The following is a 25,124-nucleotide window of genomic DNA, read 5'->3' on the forward strand; positions in this document are numbered from 1 at the left end:
CAGCCAAAACCAAGAAGTCTGAAGAATAAGAAAATCTTCTCTGCCTGAAAATAAGATAGAGAAGGAAAATTTAGGAAATCGAGAAAGGAAGAGTACAGTGGCACAAAGATGCCTCAGGAAGAGAAGGTAGATTTGAAAATGAATTCCAAATGTTATAAAGTTGGGGGTACACAAGAGAATGGAACACTGAATGTGGCGTGTTTCTATGTTATCCTTCCCTCTTTTATCAATCATATCTTCCTTTCTTTCTACTAGATCATTTCCAAGAACATACCATTATACCCTGGCATGAGTCACCTTACAAACAAGCAAGGAAGCAACTAAACATATATGTTCCCTTATCTTCACACTGTCTTCTATGACTATGCATTCTTCTGTTCCCTATCATTGCCAAATTTCTTGTGTCATCCTTCTAGGTTTTCTTTACTGTCTCATTCACTCTTCATCTCTCAACTATGATCTGGCTTCCAATACTAACTACCACACTACTGAAACTGCTTTTCAAGTCTATGTAGCTAAATCCAATTCTCATCATACCTGATTTATCAAGCAGCACTAATTAAGAAACCTTGGACAAATCACTGAATTTTTGAGACTAATTTCTCTTCTATAAATGAGGGGGAAAAGACTGTACTAAATAATCTACAAATTTGGATTCAAATTTAGAGTTTTATAATAGTAAATTTACTTATAAAATATTCCTTAAAATGTGAAGCTAAGTGAGAGAGCTGCATTTGTCTGTGTTGAAATGGTTTACCCCTGCTTTACCAAGGTATAATTGACAAAAAAACCTGTATATATTTAAAGTGTACATGTGATCATTTGACATACATATACATTGTGAAATGATTACCACAATCAAATTAATGAACACATCTGTCCCCTCACATAGTTACCCTTTTTTAGGGGGAAGGGGGAGGGGACTCTCTTGAAATATTAAATGGGAATGAAAAGAAAAGAGGGTCACTCACTTTCCTCACATGCAGGCTATAGATGGCCACAAAGAACCTATTTAGAAGTTATCTGTACTCTCCCTCTACTCCCTATATAAATTTTAATTTCTCTCCATGTGTTTTTGGATGACATCTTCCATATTAACAAATAGAAGTCATTAAATCAGCCCGTTATTGGAGTTTTTATGTTGTAAACTGTTTTGTGGCCCCTCTAGATATTTCAGAGTCAAATCTGACTACTTACCAATGAAGTTTCTGTAATTCTTTCTTATTCCATTCCTCATCCTGAATTAAACCAGGTAAACATGCTAAGGAATACCTGTTTGTCTTGCCAGATCCCATTGTCTCAATAACTGGAAGCTCATTGCTAATATCAGATTTCTGAAGATTTTCTTTAGCAGAACATCTAGCTTTCTTTTGTTTCATATGAAGTTCATTTTCACTCTCTTCAGTTTCAGATTCAGACATCACTGGGATTGTCCTTGTTTTTCTTGTGCTTTTTCTCAAGTGAACCACTATTTCTTTGGTATTTCTTGCTCTGGTTTTCTTAACAACCCCAGCTTTCCTTCTAAATTCCTTTCCTTTTTCACTCTCTTCATTAGACAAATCTGATGAGGACTGATGCTTGTAAAATGACACAGTTACTTGATTTTCAGTTTTCTTCAATTTTGATAACCTTGTATTTTTCTTAAAGTCAGAGGTGACTGTTTGTTCCTTTTTAGGACTAGGTATTTTTATTTTCTGGTTGACAGTGAGTAAATCACATTCACTACAACCTTCCTTGTTTTTACTTTTATGACCCACACTATACTCAAATGTACTTTCTAAAGTCTTTGTGGGTTTGCTGATTGGACTTGTAGGTTCACATAAGTTTGATTTACTTTCTTTTTGATGCTTTCGCACTGCAAAATCTGTCACTGCTTTAATGGTGCCAAAGGACAGATTATAATTCATGCATTTTTGCTCTATAACTTTTTTAGATTTGAGTGGTGTTACTAAAATATAAGGTTTCTTCTGATTAACAGCCATATATTTTCTTTCTTCATCTGAGAAAAACTGTTCCCTTGATGTTAGAATATCAACGGATACTTTGGATTCTTCAGTTCTCTCTTTAATTTCATAAGACAAAACCAAAGATCAAAATTTCAAATTAGCTACAAACAAAATATAGAAAAAATATTTCCCAAATAAAATATACTGTTTCTTTCCCCACAAACTCCATTTTAAACACTATCGCCAAATTAATCTTCCTGAAGCACTGGTCTGTTCAGATCACTGCCCCTTCAATTGTAAACATATACTAATTTTTATACCAATCTGTCCATGACGTCTCACAGTCTACTTAGTGTACACAGTTCCTCTGCCTGGTCTTCAATATAGCTCTAATCACTCACTGTACCCAAATCTGAATGATATTCTATGTCTGTTAATCCACTGCTTCTCAACTTTCATTAATGTCATTCACTGTACTTGGAAAGTTTCCTTCACTTACCACCTGCTTCAATTCTGTTCTATAACCTTCTTTATTTCTGTTTTCTAACCCACCTAACCACAAACTTTGTCTTGATTCCCTCAACTGAATGAAAGCTCTCCTTCAGATTTCCAGAATACTTTCAAATAATATCATGTTTGACAATGTGCCCTGCATTATAATTAACATACTTTTCTTATCTTTCAACTGAAAAAAATTCTTAATGGTAAGAATTTCGTCTTCATTTTTGATTTTTTTTTGCTGGAGTTAGTACAGTCTTTCACATACATAGGAGATGCTAAATATTTGTTAAATTTGGAAGTAAAATATTAAGAAGACATAAGGAAAACCACTAGGGTTGCTAAAACCTTACTAGGTATGTAATATATGGAACAGAAGCTATCCTGGTTTAGGAGAGTTAGGAAAACATGGAACTCCATCTGCATGGCCCCATATGCATCCCCAGCGGTGGTCACAGAGGTACATTTTTGCTGAATCCCCCAAAACTCCATGAAGCATCATGGACTAACAACCAAAGCAGAAGTTGGGAATCTTTATTATACTGTGTCACTGGTTAAAGAAAGCAAATTAAAATGAGAGAAACTCTCCAATTTGAAACTTAGGAAACCAGAAGCCAAACTAATTTTAACTTTAAATTATACAATTATAAATATATACAAATTGTAAATCATCACACCAATCATCATAGTGAAGTACTCCAACAACCTACACATATTATGTGCCATTTTACAAGATGAATGACAAAATGAAAGACTGATGGGTAATACTGAATGCTGGGGAAAAAAGAAGCCTCTAAATTATAGTTCATGGAGAAGTGGCACTAGACAAAAGTAATCAGGAAAGTTTCTACATGATTTCTCAATGGAATCATGTATCTTCATATTATGAAGGAAGAGTTTTCTTCTAATTCCTCATATAAACATGATTCAAAAGTTCAATTGGAAATGTGAAAATTTTGAACTTTCTAATTTTGAACAAAACCTTTTTATTCTGAGTATTTTTATTCATTTTATTAAATAATTTGAATAAAGATTCAGACCATTCTGGATACTTCAACCTAAGCTGTATGAAGTTAATAGTGTTAGTATTGTTTCCTCTCTACTTCTTTAAACACTTATAAATGTTCCTCACTTTCATTTCTTTTCACCTAGAAGAAATAAGATAAGAAAAAGTGCTATTAAGCTGATGAATTTAACTCAATATGAAATTTTAAACTTGCTAATGTGTAGAGAAAAGGTTCTTTAAATTCTGGTAGGCAGGATTTCAATGAAATTACTCTGAAAATCCACACTTACACAAAACTAAATTATGGTATTAAGTTCATAGAAGTCTGTACTTGAAGATGCACAATGGATGGTACCCCTTGCTCTTGAGATTATTACAGTATGGTGAGGAAGGCTGATATTATAATCATTTACAATATACTGTTAAGTATAATAACAGAGATATATAAAGTACTTTAAGAGCAATACTATAATATATAGATTACAGAATATACAAAACATTAGGTAAATCATTAAAATACACACACGCAATTATATCATCTTAAATTATCATTGGTTGGCACCTTTGCATAACCTCAGTTGTTTAATGTTAGATGTGGTTTTTTTTATATTTCAGTGGTTTTCTCATGGAAAGTGTAATGATAATGATAATACAAACAATAACAGCATCAAATACCACCACTCAAAATAATGTATGTGACAAGAAGACACTCACTGTCTTAATAGTTTCACAAAACAATGATCTAATGAATCACACTGGAAAAATGATACATCCAAAACAGAATACAGTAATATCTTCCCCTAAATTGAGCTTCTCAAGGAAAAGCATCTCATTTTATTCATCTCTAAGTTCCTAACAGCTAACATAGATCAAAGTTCATGGAAGATGCTTTAAAAATGTTCGTTGAATGATTTTCCTTTGGACACAGCGGGCATGTAAATTATCAAACTTTAGTCTTTTACATTTGTATTCTCAAATACTTTACCAGTAATACTCACAATTTGACTCTAATTCCTGAAAAACAGTACTATAAGTGAAAGGAAGGAGTGGGGGTAGGGAGATGATAAGACCTAAGACTAAAGAAGACTAATAAATAATTCAAAGTTAGATATACTTTTAGGGATCTTTTAAATTTCAGAGTAAAAAAGTATATAGCAGGTGCTGTAGCCCCAGGACTCCAGAATACTGAAGAGGTCTAGCAAAGACAACAAGCAGTATGCCTAATTCGCGAGAAACAGGATGACTTTTGATAAAATGAAGGATTGAGAAGGAACTGGATCAACAGTTAAGGAGTGAATTTTTGCTAGCTGTATGAAGCAGTCATCCACATATTTATTCCTTTCTCTGTACTACAAAGGATGAGCATAGTTTCAATGGGGGTGGGGGACAGGAAATAGGGTATGGTGGGGTGGGGAGTGACATACAGGTACATTTATATCCAGTATGGTGCTATGTTTCTGGCAGAAGCAGCCCTGAACTCTTGAAGTTCTGTAAAACTCTTCATTGTAAGATCAAGGTAGAATTGGCATAAATTTATACAACAGAGTCTAGGAATTTTACTCATTATATTATCTAGAAAGGACTATAAATACTTTTTTTCAGCTTGGGGTTGGGTGGATGTGAGGCAGATTATAGTTTTGGTAGAGTTGACACAGAACAGTTCTGCCAGCTACCTTCATAGCAACGGTCATTCAAAAAGACATGCCATTACCTCCATGAAAGCAAACTGGTTTTGTCTATTAACAGGAATAATAGTTAGTACAAAAATATAGGTATCTGTAATATAGGTCTGAGGTAAGCTGGCAGCCTAAATACCTTGCGTCTAGAAAACTGAAAGAACAATCATTTTTCATTGTTATGTTGATCAGTGTTCTTGGTATTCTAATTAAAAGGTATAATTTAATGAAGTAAGCTGAATGCTGACTACAGGCAGTCTACATTGCAGTTTCTCCTCTTAAGCAGTGAAAAAAACCCAGGAATTTTAGGGCAGTATAAGTCAAGAACTCAATACTAAATTCACTGTAAACAATTAAACAGTGTGGAGCTCAGGTAAAAATTTACCACTATACCAACAGAGAAGAAAAGAGCAAACATACCCAAATGATCACAATCAAGGTCACAAGTGGCAGTGGCTCTTTGGAGGACTTCTGGTTTTTTTTCCCCTGCATCATTTTTCATTGATTTTCGAATGTCAGGAACAACTCTTTCAGTTTTCTGTTTTTGTCTGGCCTTTCCTCCTTTCTTTTCACAAGACCTAAAAACAAGTATAGTATTTTTCCTCTAATATTGGTTCTCAAAAAACAAAAACAAAAAACGAAACCCATAAATAATAAATGAAAGTCCCTCAGATAAAGCTTTTTCCCCCAGCATATTACCTTTAATCTTACATTATGTAAGCTTTCATGGCTTCTACGCTTTTCCTCCCACAAACAACTTAAGTATAACATCTTAATGACCTCTTAAGTTCTTCTTATCTATGCTCTTGTATTTCCCACTTAAGCTGATATTATAAGAAAATTACAGGACAAATTCTGCCAGTTGTCTGTTCTTGTAAAGTTTATTGAAACACAGCCACATTCACTCTTTTTTTTTTTTACATCTTTATTGGAGTATAATTGCTTTACAATGGTGTGTTAGTTTCTGCTTTATAACAAAGTGAATCAGTTATACATATACATATGTTCCCATATCTCTTCCCTCTTGCGTCTCCCTCCCTCCCACCCTCCCTATCCCACCCCTCTAGGTGGTCACAAAGCACCGAGCTGATCTCCCTGTGCTATGCGGCTGCTTCCCACTAGCTATCTATTTTACGTTTGGTAGTGTATATATGTCCATGCCTCTCTCTCGCTTTTCAGTACTATCTATGTTGCTTTTTCACTACAGAGTCGAGTAGCTGTGATAGAGGCAACATACCCATGAAAATACTATCTGCCCCTTTACAGAAAAAAATTGCCAGCCCCAGTTATACCTTATTACATTGTGACATGATTAGTCAACTTACACAACCTATCCCCTATGAGTTTTTAAGGGCAAGAATTAATCAAATTCAGACTTCCCTCGTGGTCCAATGGTTAAGAATCCACCTGCCAAGGCAAGGGACACAGGTTCAATCCCTGGTCTGGGAAGCTCCCACATGCCGCAGAGCAACTAAGTCCGTGCACCACAACTACTGAGCCCACAAGCTGCAACTACTGAGCCTGCGGGCCACAACTACTGAAGCCTGTGCACTCTAGGGCCCGCATGCCGCAACTACTGAGGCTGCATGCTGCAACTACTGAAGCCCATGTGCCTAGAGCCCATGATCCGCAACTAGAGAAGCCACCACAATGAGAAACCCACGCACCTTAACGAAGAGTAGCCCCCGCTCCCTGCAACTAGAGAAAGCCTGCGCGCAGCGATGAAAACCCAGCACAGCCAAAAATTAAAAAAAAAAAGAGTACAAAGAAAACAAACAAACCAACCAAGATTTAAAAAAAAAAAAGTAATCAAATTCTTCTTTGTTTTCCCAAGGCTGATACAGTGTCTGCTAAGCAAATGACACTTAGTAACTACTGAGGGAATGAATGAATTAAAAAAGGACCAGGGCTTCCCTGGTGGCACAGTGGTTGACAGTCCGCCTGCCGATGCAGAGGACACGGGTTCATGCCCCGGTCTGGGAATATCCCACATGCCGCGGAGCGGCTGGGTCCGTGAGCCATGGCCGCTGAGCCTGCGCATCCGGTGCCTGGAGCCTGTGCTCTGCAATGGGAGAGGCCACAACAGTGAGAGGCCCGCGTACTGCAAAAAAAAAAAAAAAAAAAAAAAAAGACCAGACTTCCCTGGAGGTCCAGTGGTTATGAGTCCACGCTCCAATGCAGGGTACATGGGTTTGACCACTGGTCAGGGAACTAAGATCCCACACGCCATGTGGCACGGCCAAATAAAATAAAATTATTAAAAAAAAAAAAGATCAAGAACTTCAGACTCATGTTTAACAGCTAAATGCCTCTTAAAGGGTAAGTGATTGTGGATGACTCCTTGAAATACATCAAAGGTTTTATTTTCCTTTTAGATTTATTCCATATTACAGAAGTTCTAGTAAAGTGTTACTGCCTTCTCAAAGTCTGTGATCAAAGACAGCTTCAAAACTGCCATTTCCAAAAATACAAATTAAAACCACTTTACATTGGTTACATGAGTATATACATTTGTAAAAAGCTCATCAAATTTTATTCCTAAAAGATACAGTTTATCAAATGTAAATTATACGTTAATAAAGTTGTTTTTTAAAAAGTTAGAAGGTACTTTACCTTAACTGTTCTAAAAAATTATCAATGTACTCTTTCCATTTTTCTGGAAATCCAAACATAAATTTCCTTATGAGATAATTTGGGTAACCTATTTAATGATAAACAAACAAAAATTACCTGAAAGTCTAGATTTTAAAGTGAAGTCATTAATTCATTAAATAATTTAAAAATATATACTTATTGCTTACTATGTGCCAGGCACTGTCATAGATACTGAGGATTCAGCAGTTAACAAAACAAACAAAAATCCCTACCTTCATGAAAACTGGCTTCTAAACAGAAAGCAAACCAATAAGTAAAACATCTCGTTTGTTAGATGGTCATCGATGCTATGGAGAAAATTATGCAGTTAAGGGGAATAGGGATACCAGTGTGTTCATTCTAAAGGAGGAGAAAGGGGGCAGGCAGCTTTTCAAAAAAGGACAGAGACATTCTCACAGAAATAGCATCATTTGAGTAAAGCCCTAGGACACGAAGGAGTGAGCAATGTGGCAATATAGGGTTAAAGCAGTGGAAGCAGAGGGAACAAAGTGAAAGGGTATGAAGCAAGAGTGTGCCCGGCCTGTTTGTAGAATGACAAAGAAATCAGTGTAGTTGAAGTGGAGTGAGGAGAGGCTACTCAGATAGGTAACAGAGGTAGTTGGGGGAGATTATAAAGCCTTGGGGTCATTTTATAAACCGAGTGTTTTACTTTGGGTGAGATGGGAAGCTATAGAAAAATTCTGAGTGGAGGAGTCACAGAATTTGACTTACTTTAACAGGACTGAATTAGCTGCTATTGTGAGAACAATCTGTGGAAGTACATAGGGAGAAACAATGACACCAGTTAGGAGGTTACAGCAATGATTCAGACAAAAGATGAGGAAAGTCCAGACCACAGCGGTGCAGCAGAGGCCTGGGTTCTGGATATATCATGGAGATAATGCCAGTAGGATGTACTGACGTACTAGATGTGAGTGTGAGAGAAACTGAGGAAACTGGCTAGCCACTGGAACCATGGAAAGAGAGGAAGACTGTAGGCTATATAGATTTAAGGGAGAAGACCACGTTTTAGACATATTAACTCTGAGACACCTGTAGACATCCTAGTGGAGATGTCAAATAAGCAGACAGAAAATGAGTTGAGTGGCTCAGGGACTATTCTTCGTTACAGATAAAATTTGGCATTTGTCAAAATATGAATGAGATTTAAGCCTAAAAGAAATCAGCACAGCACTGAGTACAGAAAGAGCTGTAGTCTATCTCATCATTCAGAGGCAAAGAAGAAAGAAAAATAAGCAAAGAAACTAAGAAGGAACAGGGAATGAGGCAGTATGAAAATATGGTATTCCAGAAGCCAAGTAAAGAAAGTGTTTCAAGAAGGTAGGTGTGATTAACTGTGTCAAGTGTACACTGGATTTAGCAATGTGGGGGCCACCAGTGACTTTGATAAAGGCTGTTTTGGTGAAGAATTGAGGATTAATGTGTGATTAAAGAGAATTCAAGAAAAAATGAGAAAGAATTCAAGAGGAATTAGATCTAAGTATAACAAATCGTCTGAGCTGTTTTGCTGTAAATGAGAGCAACAGTGGCTGAAAGAAGTGTGGTTAAAAGAGGGCCCCCCCTCCCAGTTTTATTGAGAAATAACTGACATACATTACAGTATAAACTTAAGGTGTACAGTATGATGGTTTGATTTATACATATTGTCAAATGATTACCACAATATGTTTAGTTAACATCTAGCATCTCATATAGATACAATAAAAAGAAAAAAGCAATTTTAAAATTTATAAATGTTATGAGATGAAGATTTAGCATCTGCACCTCTCCTTCCTCACCCTCTCCCCACATTTTTCCAATAATTTTAATTATATCGAAGATTGTTTGCATCATTATAACAATGTGAATATTGTTCACTGCAGAACCTATTAGAATACTGGGATTATATGTCCTTTCCCCATGCTGTACATTTCACCACTGTGACTCATTTTGTAACTGGAAGTTTGTATCTTTTAACCTCCCTTACCTATTTCACTCATTCCCTGACCTCCCTCCCTTCTGGCAAGCATCTGTTCTCTTTATGAGTCTGTTTCTGTTTGTTCATTTGTTTTATTTTTTAGATTACACATACAAGTGAAATCATATGTTATTTGTTTTTCTCTGATTTATTTCACTTAAAATTTATTACCTTCTAGGTCCAGCCATGTTGTCACAATAGCAAGATTTCATTCTTTTTTATGGCTGAACAATATTCTTCTGTGTGTGTATATATATATATGTACATATATATATATATATATACACCCATCTTTTTTTATTTTAATGTATTTATTTTATTTATTTATTTTTGGCTGCGTTGGGTCTTCATTGCTGCACACGGGTTTTCTCTAGTTGCAGCGAGCGGGGGCTGCTCTTTGTTGTGGCAGGTGGGCTTTTCATTGCAGTGGCTTCTCTTGTTGCAGAGCATGGGCTCTAGGCACGTGGGCTTCAGTAGTTGTGGCATGTGGGCTCAGTAGTTGTGGCCTCACAGGCTCTAGAGCGTAGGTTCAGTAGTTGTGGTGCACGGGCTTAGTTGCTCCGCAGCATGTGGGATCTTCCCGGACCGGGGCTCGAACCTGTGTCCCCTGCACTGGCAGGCAGATTCTTTGCCACTGCGCCACCAGGGAAGTCCCACCACATCTTCTTTATCCACTCATCCATCTATGGACACTTAAGCTGTTTCTGTATCTTGGCTATTGTAAATAATGCTGCAATGAACATAGGGGTGCATTTGTCTTTTCAACTAGCGCTTCTGTTTTCTTTGGAAAAATACCCAGAACTGGATTGCTGGATCATATGGTAGTTATACTTTTAATTTTTTGAGGAACTCCCATACTGTTTTTCCTAGTGGCTGTAAGGAATTTACTTTCCCACCAACACTGCATAAGGGTTCCCTTTTCTCCACATCCTCACCAATGCATGTTATTTCTTGTCTTTTGGATAATAGCCATTCTCACAGGCATGAGGTGATATCGCATTATGGTTTTGATTAGCATTTCCCTGATGATTAGTGATGTTAAGCATCTTTTCATATCTGTTGGCCGTCTGTATGTCTTTTTTGGGAAAAGGGTTGTTTCTTCTTGTGATATTGAGCTGTATGAGTTCTTTGTATATTTTGGGTATTAATCCCTTATCAGTAATATAGTTCGCAAATATCTCCTCCTATTCAGTAGGTTGCCTTATTTTGTTGACAGTTTCTTTTGCTGTACAGAAGTTTTTTAGTTTGAGGTAGTCCCATCTGTTTATTTTTTGCTTTTGTTGCCCTTGCCTGAGGAGACAGATCCAGAAAAATACTAAGGCATATGTCAACGAGTTTACTGCCTGTGTTTTCTTCTAGGAGTTTTATGGTTTCAGGTCTTACATTTAAGTCTTTAGTCCATTTTGGGTTTATTTTTGTACATGGTATGAGAAAGTAGTCTAGTTTGATTCATTTGCATGTAGATATCCAGTTTTCCCAGCATCATTCATTGAAGAGGTTGTCATTTCCCCATTATATTCTTACCTCCTTTGTCATAAATTAATTGACCAAATAAGCATGGGTTCATTTCTGGGGCCTCTAATCTGTTTAGTTGATCTATGTGGCTGTTTTGGTGCCAGTATCATACTGTCTTGATTTCTGCAGCTTAGCAGTATAGTTTGAAGTCAGGGAGTGTGGTGCCTCTAGCTTTGTTCTTCATGTATTTAGGTGTTCCTATGTTGGGTGCATATATATTTACAATTGTTACATCTTTTTTTTGGATTGCTCCCTTTACCATTATGTAATGTCCTTTTTTGTGTTGTTACAAACTTTGTTTTGAATTGTTTTGTCTGATATAAGTATCGCTAACTTGGCTTTCTTTTCATTTCCATTTGCATGGAATACCTTTTTCCATCCCCTTACTTTCTATCTGCATGTCTTTAGATCTGAAGTGAGTCTCTTGTAGGCATTATATATATGGGCCTTGTGTTTCTATCCATTCAGCCACTCTATGTCTTTTGATTGGAACCATTTAGTCCATTTGCACTTAAAGTGACATTTAAAGTAGTTACTGCCATTTTGTTAATTGTTTTCTGGTTGCGTTAGCACTTTTTCTGGTTGTGTTTATAGTTTTTGGTTCCTTTCTTCTTTTTTTTTTTTTGCGGTACATGGGCCTCTCACTGTTGTGGCCTCTCCCGTTGCGGAGCACAGGCTCCGGACATGCAGGTTCAGCGGCCATGGCTCACGGGCCCAGGCGCTCCGCGGCATGTGGGATCTTCCCAGACCAGGGCATGAACCCACGTCCCCTGCATCGGCAGGTGGACTCTTAACCACTGTGCCACCAGGGAAGCCCTCCTTTCTTCTTTTGATGGCTATCTTTAGTGTTATATTTGGATTCCTTTCTCTTTTTTTGTGTATCTATTACAGATTTTTGGTTTGTGGTTACCATGAGGTTTATATATAGCGTGTGTGTATATGTATGTTACATAGTGTGTGTGTATATATATATATATACTACATATATATATATAGTATATATATATAATTATTTTAAGTTGATGATCTCTTAAATACAAATGCATTCTAACAACCCTGATTTCTTACTCAAAAGAGGGTTTTTTGTTTTTCTTTTTGATAGGAGAAAGAAGAATTACTGGAGTAATATCCTTGAGTAAAAGAGGATAGGAGCTGAAGCATAAATAGGTGGACACAGACAGGAACATGGAAAGTTTGTCCACAATAAAAGCAGGTACAGATACAAGCAGGTGAGCAAATGTGACGGAGAGGTTTTCTTTTGATTGTTCCTATTGCTCAAGTCCTCTTCTTGCTCCCCTACCCACCTAGATGAGAGAGGGAGGTAGGAGATGTGTAAAAATATGAAAGCGTTATCAAGGAGGATGGGAGAGTGAATGGATTAGGGAGCTATGGTAGGATACCAAGGGGCACTAAGTGACCAAAACTTGTTGCTGGTAATCATAAATTTAAGGTGGACTACTCAGATGTGTTTTTCTTCAGTCACTTTAGCTGTGTACAAGGCATAGGCAGAAAATTAGATTGTATCAGGACTGGGGTTGTACCGGGCAGGTTCAACAAGAGAGGAATTGGGGAGCTAAATTATATTCTTATAATTTATTCTTACAATTTCTCACAAACAAGGAACATTTGACTTGAATGTTTTTTAAATTACTGGACTTAAACTGTCAATAAGAGTGATTAAACCAGAGGAAAGGATCAACATACAGAACAGTTTTACATAATGTTGGCAATTTTATTTTTAATTTTTAGTTTTGATATATAATTTTAAAACACCTAGTAAAAAGCAAAAAAATGTATATCACTGTTAGATATATGGTTAATTGTTTCACTTAGTAAACTAATTCATCAATTAGTAATGACAGTTTTTACCTGCTTCTTTCATGGAAATCCGGTCTATCATTCCTTTTAATATATACATGTTGCCTGATAAAGTCCTAAGTTTGTTGTGCTTAATCCGTTCTATAATTGCATTACTGTGCCAATATATGTTAGTGATGTCTCTAGGAGAAAAAATAGCTTAGTTAAAACCAAAACATTCACATTTTACCAAGAATCACAATGTACATATATAAGCATGTAAATTTATAACAGAAAGTAATAAATTTGCCCTCCAGCTACAATACTATTAATCTAGTTACAAAACATTTGAGGGCCAAACATTGCAACAGAACTCAACCTCTTGGCTAATGTGATCCTCAGAGTACCAAGAAACTGTATTGTGGCCAAACTATACCCCTAGTATAAAATATATCATTAGCAAGAAAGCAGAGCCTTCTTCATCTGGTGCTAACAACTGATGCTCAGCTTCCAAAGGATGATTTCCCTGTCCCTCTCCTCAGGGGCTATACTGTGTTAGCTTTCACGCAGTTATATGGTTTGGATTATTCTAATCTTGTGTTTTTTCCCCTCACTACATAGCCAAATGTCTTTACCTTCCTCTTTGGAAAGTACCAAAAAGAGGTTCAAATTGGGAAAAAACAAACTGCAGTATCAAATCACTGACCCACAAATCTACTCTTCATACTTCCTTACGTGAAACTAAGAATAAATATAAAATAGAAAAAAACAAAGTATGAAGATGTATTAGATAAATGTTGAACATTCTTTGATTCATTAGATAACTAATAAGAAACATTCTAAATATAAATGTAATAAATAAGAAAGTTAAGTTCTTTAGTTTGGTCAAATGGAATTAAATTCATACATTATACTTTAACACAATATTCTCGTCTTCTGTTCTTTCTATCTTTATTTATTTTATTTAACAAATATTTAAATAGTACTCTAAAAGTACTGTTCTCAAAGTCTTATAAATATTAACTCATTTAATCCTCAAAATAACCCAAAAGGTAGGTCATACTGTTATTGTCATCATGCAAATGAAGAAAATGAGACTAAAAGAGGATAAGTAATTTGCCCAACTCATACAGCCAGTAAAGAGCAGTAATGGGATTCCAACAAGGGCAATCAATGCTGCCTCTGGATATTAAGGAAACGGGTGCAAGGCAGGCAGAAATAAAGTGAGCAAGACAGATTTTATACACTTATAAACTTGCAGGTAAGTATCTTGAACAGTGATACACTGTATTGTTTTATTACAACCTTTTATTACAATTTTTTTTTAACTACTAAGAAAATTAGTTTTGAAGAATAGGAAACTGTGCTAATAGAGTAGCAGAACTAGGCAAAGCCCACTTACCAGATGATGCTTTCGCTTTCGGGAGAACCAGAAAGTGCCAATGATTACTTAATATATAGCTGTATGGCAAAGTGTTATATATTTTGATTTCTTTTCTGGATCAGTAATTTATATCTGGTTGTCCCAATTTAGATGTGAGAATCTGGACTGAAATGCATGTAGTAATATTAACTAATCATATATAATTAAGCAGATAATACCAGTTCACTTATTAGAACCTCTGAAAAAAATAAAGCACTGTGTATACAAATTGGAGCTGTCACTATTTTAAAAATAATTTGAGTTAACAGACAAAAGCAAGAAAGCTGGTTACAATCACAATGGTCATACTCATTTTACTTTACTGCCATCAGTTTGTAACCTCATTAGAAAGTCTTTGTTTTGTACCAAGATGCAATTTGTCATGCATCTCCTTTTAAGCTCTTACACACAAGTATATCTTATCACAAATTTTATTAAAAGAATACCGAAAAGTTATACTTACGTCAATTTTCCTTCTACACATATAGCAGTGTTATCATTGATGACTTTAATCATCCATTCCTGTAGCTGGACTACCTAATTAAGCATAAAATGAAGTATGTTATTTTTTGTATTACTTGTAGCATATGCATTACAAAATCAATTTACATTAAATTAAAAGAAAAAACTTAGACGAGTAATCCAAATGAGTCCTTAGTGTTCATCTACGTAAGAATCACATTCTATTTTAAATAGCAATAAGGTAAAAACTCTTATACATAATTGAACAAAAGATGAATGGAGGACTTCCCTGGTGGCACAGTGGTTAAGAATCTGCCTGTCAGTGTGGGGACATGGGTTCAAGCCCTGGTCCGGGAAGATCTCACATGCCATGGAGCAACTAAGACACAACTACTGCGCCTGTGCTCTAGAGCTGGGGAGCCACAACTACTGAGCCTGCGTGCCACAACTACTGAAGGCCGCACACCTAGAGCCTGTGCTCCGCAACAAGAAGCCAGCCACCGCAATGAGAAGCCTGCGCACTGCAGCAAAGAGTAGACCCTGCTCTCCACAAGTAGAGAAAGCCTGAGCACAGCAACGAAGACACAATGCAGCCAAAAACAAAATATAAATAAATTAATTAAAAAAAAAAAAAGGATGAATGGAGAGAGACTGAACTGAGGTTGTACTGCAGAGTTTGCTCTCCAATCCAGAATCAATTATACTTTAAATATTCTTATGTCAAATACCCTTAACCACTAGGGGGAAAAAAACACCTAAAATCCTAAGGTATCCATTAAAATACCCAAACTCACAAGAGACCCAATAACTTGGAGAAAAAAACAGTTGTGTAATATACATTTCACCATCACTCTTACCCTTATATAATTAGAGCTTTTTTGTTTTTTTGCAAAGTTGATTTGGAGTTGCATTCAATTTCCTATAAAGGTGACTGCTAGTAATCTATATTTAGTATTCTATTCCAAAGCAAACAACTTAACAGCTCAGAGAATTCTTTATTTTAGGACAAGTAAAATCCTACAATACTATAAAGGAAGATTTCTGTGAACAACTGTGTTATGAAATTATTGCTTTTATTGTGTAACAATCTAATAATGAACTATTTCTGATGACAAATACATCCATAAAAGTCATACTTTGAGTCGCCATTTATTTTATATATAAAATTATAAACTTACATATAAAGACAAACTATTCTGTGGTAGTTTTATGCTGAGTCAGGAAACTAAAATGGAAGGGTATTCATTTAAAAAATTACAGGTAGGACTTGGGAAAGAGGCAATAAAATTTTTTTTTCCTACTTCTGCATTTGGAACTATAAGATGTATCAAAGAATCTATCAGATGGAGATGGTATTAACAATAAAAGCTAACAGTAGGCAGTGTTCCAAGCATCTAAGATACACTGACTCATGTTATTCTCATAACACTAGGAGGCAGGTACAATTATCTTCATTTCATAGATAAAGAAACTCTGTAAAGTCTAGTTCAATAACTTGCCTGTATCACACAGAGCTAGTTAGTAGCACAGATGGGTTACAAATCTAGGAACTCTGGCTCCATGATCCTGTATCATACTGCTTACATAAAATACCAAGGGACTTCCCTGGTGGTCCAGTGAGTAAGACTCTGTGCTCCCAATGCAGGGGGCCCCGGGTTCTATCCCTGGTTGGGGAACTAGATCCCGCATGCATGCTGCAACTAAGAGTCCGTATGCCGCAACTAAGAAGTCCTCACGCAGCAACTAGCGATCCCACATGCTGCAACTAAGACCCCGCACAGCCAAAATAAAACAAACAAACAAACAAAAAAACCCAAAAAACAAACTATGTTGTTAAAAAAAGAAAGAAAAAATCGGAACTTCCCTGGTGTCGCAGCGGTTAAGAATCTGCCTGCCAATGCAGGGGACATGGGTTTGATCCCTTCTCCAGGAAGATCCCACATGCCGTGGAGCAACTAAGCCCGGGCACCACGACTACTAAGCCTGTGCTCTAGAGTCCGGGAGCCACAACTACTGCAGCCCGCACGCCTAGAGCCTGTGCTCCGCAATAAGAGAAGCCACTGCAATGAGAAGCCTGTGCACTGCAATGAAGAATAACCCCCGCTCGCTGCAACTAGAGAACTCCCGCGCACAGCAATGAAGACGCAATGCAGCCAAAAATAAATTATTTAAGAAAAAAAATCAAATATTCATTCATCAAACATTTGTTGAGCTCTACTATGCTCCAGGCACTGGTTTAGGCGTGGGATTCATCCAGAAACAGAATAAAAAGGCCACCCTCTTTAGAGCCAACATTTGTGTTGTATGTGTGGTGGTGGTGAGGGTTGGTGAGGGGGCTGGAAACAAGCAGAGTGGTGGTGGTGATATTCAAATAAATGGACAATAATAAAATGTCAGGCAGTGATAATATTAAAAATAAGTATAAATGGAGGATTTTTTTTTTTAGACAGGATAGTCAGGGAAGGTCTTGGAACAGAGAACTGAATGAAGTAAGGAATGAGCCATATGGATATCTGGGAGTAATTCTTCCAGGTAGAGGGAACAAGTACAAAGGCCCTAAGTAGGTAGCAAGGAGGGCACAGTAGCTTGAAAAGAGTAAGCAAGAGAGATGAGATGAGGCTGGATATCTCCAGGATTGAATTATGTAGAGTCCTACAAGCTATGGTAAAGGTTTAGTGTTTTCTCTCTCTTTTTTTGGCCGCCATGCGGCATGCGGTATCTTAGTTCCCCAACCAGGGATCGAACCCGTGCGCCCCCCATCCCCCACTCACAGCCAATGAAAGTGCTGTGGAGTCTTAATCACTGGACCACCAGGGAAGTCCCAGTGATTTCTCTTGAGGTGAGAAGTTACTAGAGGATTTTGAGCAGAGGAGTGACATGATTTAATATTCTATTAAGGGGCTGCTGGGTAGAAATTGGCCTATATATAAAGATTCTGGCCTCTAGAAAACAGACTGAAGGGGAGAGAGGCAATAGTGGAAACAGGGAGACTATAAGGCTACTGTAGTAATCCAAGAGATTACTGTGCCTTGGACTAGGAGGTAGTGGTTGAGCAATAAGGAGTGGTCAGATTCAGGACAGCAGAGACAACAGGATTTCTTCACAGTTTAGATGTGCAGTATGAGAGAGAGAGACAGAGACACAGAGAAAGAGAGAGATAGAAAAAAAAGCCCAAAATGAACCTAAAATTTTTACCTAAGTATTTGGTGAAATGGTATTACTTTGTACCAATATGGGACACAATGTTAAATTTGAGATGCCTATTAGGTATCAATAGAGAAGCTGTACAGATAATTGCATATGTGAGTAGGGTTTACAAGAATGTTCTGGGCTGGACATATATATTTGGCAGCTATCAGCAGAGAAATGGAATTTAAAGCTATGGCACTGGATAATAATAGTCTAGAGAGAATCAGTTTCTAGGATTCTAGGGAATCCAACATTTACAGGTTGTTACAGGAGAAAGTAGCAAAGGGGAGTGAGAGTGCCCAGTGAGGTAGCAGAAAATTAGGAGAGAGTTCCTAGAACCTAAGCAAAAAAGCAATACAAAATTTTGAGAAGGATGTTCTGATTCACTGTGTTAACCTCCCCCATGAGTGACAGAATAAGGAATAAGAATAATCATTGGATTTAATGATATGGAAATCATTGGTGAACCTGAAAAAAGCAATTTTCATGGCGTAGTGAATATGAATGTCCAAAGTGGAACTTGCTCAATAGGGAATGAGATAAGAAGAAATGATCACTGTGAATACATATACCTCATTCAAGGTGTTTTGCTGTAACAAGCAAACAAAAAAAGGGGTGGTAGCTGGAGTGGGATATGGAGTAAAAGGAAGGTAGACTTTTTCTTCATATTTTTTAAAAAACGCAGGTCATGTTTCAGCATGTTTATATACTAATGGGAATGATGCAGAAGAGAGGAAAAAATTGAGGGAAGAAGGACAAAATCCTTTAGGTGGTAGGAGGAAATGAACTGGCCTTGAAAAGGAACACAAACTGTTCATCCATTTTAACAGAAGGAAACACAGAATATGTGGACATAGCAGCAAACAGACTGATAGACTTGGTGATGGGAATATGAGGTTCTCAATGAACTGAGAATGAGGAGGAAAGAGAAGGTTTGGAGGTTTTAAGAGAGAATAAGAGTGGCATACTCCTCTAGGAAAGTCAGAGTGTGGGGTGGATTGACAAGTGAAATCTAGCAGGACTGATGGGCAATACTGAGAGCCCATTTAAGGTTTGTTGTCAAATTTAAAATGAGACTAGTCAACATCGTTGTACATTTTGTTCCAGTCATCTTCTACTTCTCAGGTACAGATGTGTAGCAAAAAAAAAAAAAGAGTAAAATTTAACCAGGGTTACAATTTTGCTAGAGGAAGACAGAAGGAAAAGCAATAAACAGAACTGAGTTTAGTCAAGGGGATGATTATAATGATGGACCATGGACTCTATGTAAGGTAAGAGAAATGAGGACAGAAAAGATTTGATGAACTGAAGGTTGTCTTAGTGGGGTGGAGTATTGATGGTGGGGATGGGGGAAAAGTACTAGAGGTAGAATGATCTGAGCACACAGGATTTAATAGCGAGAGTGGGATGCTTGAAAGTGAGGAGCTGGTGCATGCACTGGCAAAGACAAGGGATGGGTATGACTAGAGTTGAGGGTATTGGTAGGGAGAACGTCTCTGAAAATCAAGAATTCAAGGAGGCTGGATAGATTATCTGCATGGATATTGATGTCACAAGAGTTGACGACAGAAGGAGTAGCACAGGAAAAAGTAACAGGTGTCAAAACCCTTCAACAGGATGCAAGCTCATGACTAGGAGGTTGCACTGTAGATGACTACGAAAGGACAGAGGGAGTGGTAAAGCCTTATGGCACATGCTTCAAAAGTTAGGGAGGGGGAAGGAGTGGTTTTAGAAAGAAGGAAGGAAAAATGACCTGCAACAAGGATGAGGAACAAGAGGAACGCACATTATATCATCTCTAGGTCCAACAGAATATGGGATATGGGAGAAAAAAGAGCCACCATTTAAGAGAAACAGCCATAATTTTAGTTAGAGCAAAGTTAAGAAATGTTCATAGAAGATTGAGAATATAACATTTTGCTAATGCTGTAACTCGAGTTCAAGAGAGCAATGTAATGTTGGGAGAGTTAAAGATGAGTGAGAGACTGGGTCAGACTAAGGCATGTACAGAACTGTATAGAGACCTGGGAGGCTTGGACTTTGTGTAGTAGCTGAGGTAAACAGTACTATAGAGATGATGGAATTAATATTGTAGGGTCTCTTAGAACAGATGTCTTTAAATCTTTTACTTAATCCACCTCATATTTTTAAGACAACATCTAAAACTTTTCCTCGTAAGTCTGAACATTTGCAAATAATGCAATTTCCAATAAATACACTGAGATACGAAACTGTAACTGTTGTATCGCTCTTAAAAATTTAGACAGGGACTTCCCTGGTGGCACAGTGGTTAAGAATCTGCCTGCCAATGCAGGGGACACAGGTTAGAGCCCTGGTCTGGGAAGATCCCACATGCCGCAGAGCAACTAAATCCATGAGCCACAACTACTGAGCCTGTGCTCTAGAGCCCGCAAGCCACAACTACTGAGCCTGTGTGCCACAACTACTGAAGCCTGCATGCCTAGAGCCCGTGCTCTGCAACAAGAGAAGCCACCACAATGAGAAGCACGTGCACCACAAAGAAGAGTAGCTCCCTCTCACCTCAACTAGAGAAAGCCCTCGCACAGCAATGAAGACCCAACGTAGCCGAAAATAAATAAATTAATTAAAAAAAAATTTAGACAGAATTCAAATATCTCAGTCTGATACCTACAATCATCCTTTTAAAAATAAAGGCTCAAACCTTTACCAATTGGAAAGTTTACATTGTATCTTCCTCCTTGAACTTGCTTTCTATTATACTTCCTTCAGAGAACTTATCCTAATATAACATAGTTTGATGGTCTAAAGTCTTTCATTGATCCCTCTGTATTACAACAGAAAAGCTTCTCAAATCTTCAGATGCTGTAACTCTTCTTTTAACTGCTCTGTTAATAGAAGCCCAAGAATCAGGAAAAATAAAATTTAAGAAGAATACCTCACTGTTCATCCCCAAAGGGAGTTGCAGACTGTACTAGTAATAGAGCAAAGTAAGAGTTAATGCCTAGGTCTTACTTTTAATCCACTGTTCTTTTCACTAGGCCACACTGCCTCTACACTAAATAATATCAAAACTCCAAAATGAAGATACTGTTAATGAGAAACCAAAAGAGCTCATGCTCTTGAAGAATGGGTGTAAAAACAAATATACATCTGCCTTAAAAGTTTTCCTACCTTATTTTTTTTAACTCCATTAGTAATAGTTTGGCATGTACTTGGAGAAAGTTTCCAGGCATTGCTTTTGGATCTCTGAGGTATTCCTATATGAAATCTTGGAGTTGCAAGCACAATTTTACATGTATCATTCATGGAACCTGGAAGATCAGTCTCCCTGGGCATTGTTTTCTCATTTCCTTCCTTAATTTCCTGTTTTGAAGTGCCTTCTGTTGTAATCTTACTATCATCAGAAACCATTAATTGACTGCCGTTTTTAAAAGGAACACAGAGAGTCTCAATGGTGGTATTTTGGGATTTTTCACAGGTAGAATCAGTGCCTTCTAAAACAAATGTGTCCTTTTTGGACTTAGTGGTTGCAACTGTATTCTCCTTAGAGTGAAGAACTTGTCTAGCCAACTGAGCTCTAGTTAATGCCTTGTTTGAGACTCCTGCAGCTGAATCATTTTCATGTTCTTGGTTCAGAATTGGAAGCTCTGCAAAAAACACAAAACCAAACAAAATTTATAGAAGGATAATATGAAATTAAAAGAGAGCAACAGAACAACTGAAAACTTCTAATATTTTTTTCCTTTTTAGAACTGAAGTATAATTGACTTAAATATTAGTTTCAGGGTATGTAACATAAGGATTCAGTATTTTTACACATTACAAATAACACACAACATAGGATCACCAAAATAACTTGTTACCATCTGTCACCATGCAAAGTTATTACAATACGATTGGCCACATTCCCTATGCCGTACATGAAATCCCCGTGACTTATTTATTGTATAACTGGGAGTCTGTATTACTGATCTCCCTCATCTATTTCACTCATTTCCCCCGCCCCAGGCAACTACCAGTTTGTTCTGTATATCTATAGGTCTGTTTCTGTTTTGTTTGTTCATTTGTTTTGTAAAACTGTTTATATTAAAAAGTCTTCAGGTTAGAAATGTTCCACCCTCCTGCCCAGTCTTTCTCTGAGTGCAGCTGGCTTTTACAACTCAATCTTTTATCCACAGTCAATGCTTGTTGCCTACACAGGGGAAATAATTTTATCTAGCACATTTAGCTATACATTGAAATAACAAACAAAACAAAACAAAAAGCACTTTACCATAAGTTAAATTGCACAGAGGTGACTTCTTTTCCTGCTGATATTGAATCTTTTGCTTGACTGACAGGAAAATATTATTTGATGATTCTGAAGGAACTTCTTGGACTGAGGCTGCGTTTTTTGTTGTTTTTTTTTTTAAAAGAAAGAAGTTGAGTTGTATTAGTCACTGAGAAGAAAAAACTGCCTTAGAAAAAATCTTGGAATAGACTTAGGTTCAGTAATGATCCAACCAATAGTATATACTTACGGAATATATGACAGTTACATTAAGTTTTTTCCCTTTATTATTGTCTCATGCCTTCAACAGACTACCTATACCTACATTATGCTAAGAAAAAAATTTTTTAAAACTTCTCCACATTACTTGCCAACTCCAGACAAAAGTACACTACTGAACTTAGAAGCCTAGACATCTGGAATAACATTCTGTTTCTGCCACAAATCAGTGTTAAGGTTATATATGAAGTGCCATCCAGCCTTGAAAATTCTGATTTTGCTTCTGGTTGCTGGAAATTTCTAAAATGTGGAAGAACAGTTGAAAAGTTGTAACTTATACTTTAAAAATCAAAATGTTGAGATTCAGTAGCAGACTAAACCATAATTTATACTTCTTTGACATCTCTTTAGCAGGTCTTCAAAGGCACAAATCTGGTAGGCTTATCAACTAGAAAAATAGGAACTAATAGTATTATTTACATTTTATTCTGCTTTACATCCTAGATGGTTAGTTTTGTTTCTTGAATACAGAAATGAATTTCTTTCACACAAAGAGGGGAAGGTAATCGACTTAATTTGTACCAGAGAAGGAAAAACTGAATTATTTTATATGTTTAATTTTTTTTTTGGTGGTACGCGGGTCTCTCACTGCTGTGGCCTCTCCCGTTGCGGAGCACAGGCTCCGGACAGGCAGGCTCAGCGGCCATGGCTCACGGGCCCAGCCGCTCCGCGGCATGTGGCATCTTCCTGGACCGGGGCACGAACCCACGTCCCCTGCTTCGGCAGGCAGACTCTCAACCACTGCACCACCAGGGAAGCCCTATATGTTTAATTTTAAATATTACACTTGAAAAAATTAGTAGTGATTATACTTTAATAAGTATGCCGCTTTGGCCTTAGAAACCTTAATATAAAGATTTTATTATAATGATGTGTCATAAAAGAAGGATAAGTTTCTATTTCTTTAATTCATTCTACTAGAAATGAAAAAGCAAGGTAGTAAAGATGAGTAGGTAATTCAATCAAATATAAATAACATGCTATATAGAACTTGGGCCGTTTATTTGAGAGTCCAAGGATCCATGCAGAGACTCTCCAAAAGATCTCTGAAAATATATACAAAATCTGTGTTTGTATATATGTGCATTTTCTGGGGAAAGATTCATCAGATTCTCAAAGTAGTCAGTTACTTCTCTCTAATTCCACTTTACATATAAAACATGCTTTAATATACATTATTTCATTTGCTTCTCCCTTTTTTCCTAGACTGTATGAGATTATTTTGTATACTCCCCCACCTCTATCCTAAACTCCCTTAGAAAACTCTGCTTTTTGTGTCAAAATATATCACTGTCTTTGAAATGCAACAATATACCCACAATCTATCGTACAGTAGTTAAGAGCATGGGCTTTCTAATAGATACCTGTATTTAATTCTCAGCCCATCACTTATTACCTGTGAGACACAGAGCAGATGTGACATATTTAAAAGCTCCAACTCCGAGACTATTAAATACGCATGTAACCATAGTGTTTGCTCAAAGAATCAAAAGAAATAATGCATGTAAAGTATCTTTATCAATTATTGCAACTCATTAAAATCTCAATTTCAAGTGTCCCAATTTCTGATCACCTTATATCTTTCCAGATCATTCTCTCAAATTCACTGACTATCCCAACAAGACCTACACTTCTTCACACTTCTTCACCTCCTTCAGGTCTTCTTTTCTCTGTCTAACCAACTTAAATTTCATGGCCAATTGTGACCACCCCCTTGCACACACACCCCAACTCCTTTGTCCCTTTTTCACATCATCCTACAGGCATACCTCGGAAATATTGTGGGTTGAGTTCCAGACCACTGCAATAAAGTGAGTATCACAATAAAGTGAGTCATGTGAATTTTATTTCCCAATGCATATGAAAGTTATATTTATATTATATTGTAGTCTATTAAGAGTGCAACAGTCTAATGTCCAAGAAAAAAATGTACATACCTTAATTTAAAAAATTATTGCTAAAAACACAATTTTTTTATAGCAACTTTACTGTTTAAAAATGGTAACCATATCTGACAACACAGGATTGCCACAAACCTTCAATTTATAAAGACCGCAATATCTTTGAAGAGCAATAAAGTGAACTGCAATAAAACGAGGATGCCTGTATTTGGCAAAATTACAGTCCTGATAAAATCCAACCCCCTTCCTGTTCCCCACCAGCACCTATGCAGCCAGAGGAAAACTCACAACCATACTGATTGGTCTTATCTAAATTCATGCCCACAAATCTCAAGTAAGTCCTTAACATTGCCCAGGAAATCAGGCCTAGGCCATTTACTCTTTCGCTCTCCTACACTATTCAAACCTTCTCAAACTTCAATACCTGCTTCCCATTCTCACTCTCAACTGATGACTTGACTTCGTATTTCAGATTATTTCTGAAGTCACATAACACTGCCTACCTTCTTGTTTGATGTTCTGTTTATGTTCCTAGCAAAGGCCAAACATCCACTTTTAGATTCTATTC

The 25,124-nt window shown here is 37.0% G+C and overlaps 1 protein-coding gene across 2 annotated transcripts in view; it reads right to left on the reverse strand.

Annotated features, from left to right (window-relative positions):
* MIS18BP1 (MIS18 binding protein 1) overlaps nucleotides 1-25,124 on the reverse strand; it is a 60,757-nt gene that overhangs the window by 28,423 nt on the left and 7,210 nt on the right. The window contains exons 3-9 of one of the 2 annotated variants that reach the window (XM_033428442.2): nucleotides 22,380-22,490; nucleotides 21,278-21,753; nucleotides 14,937-15,010; nucleotides 13,123-13,253; nucleotides 7,740-7,827; nucleotides 5,547-5,704; nucleotides 1,198-2,062 (exon numbers count right to left, since the gene is read on the reverse strand). In XM_033428442.2, coding sequence (XP_033284333.1) covers nucleotides 1,198-2,062; nucleotides 5,547-5,704; nucleotides 7,740-7,827; nucleotides 13,123-13,253; nucleotides 14,937-15,010; nucleotides 21,278-21,753; nucleotides 22,380-22,490 — 1,903 coding nt within the window. The remainder of the gene's footprint in view (nucleotides 1-1,197; nucleotides 2,063-5,546; nucleotides 5,705-7,739; nucleotides 7,828-13,122; nucleotides 13,254-14,936; nucleotides 15,011-21,277; nucleotides 21,754-22,379; nucleotides 22,491-25,124) is intronic. The other variant, XM_049706885.1, reaches the window with a different exon arrangement.

This window comes from Orcinus orca, chromosome 2 (genome assembly GCF_937001465.1).
Source record: "Orcinus orca chromosome 2, mOrcOrc1.1, whole genome shotgun sequence".
Taxonomy (NCBI): Eukaryota; Metazoa; Chordata; class Mammalia; order Artiodactyla; family Delphinidae; genus Orcinus; species Orcinus orca.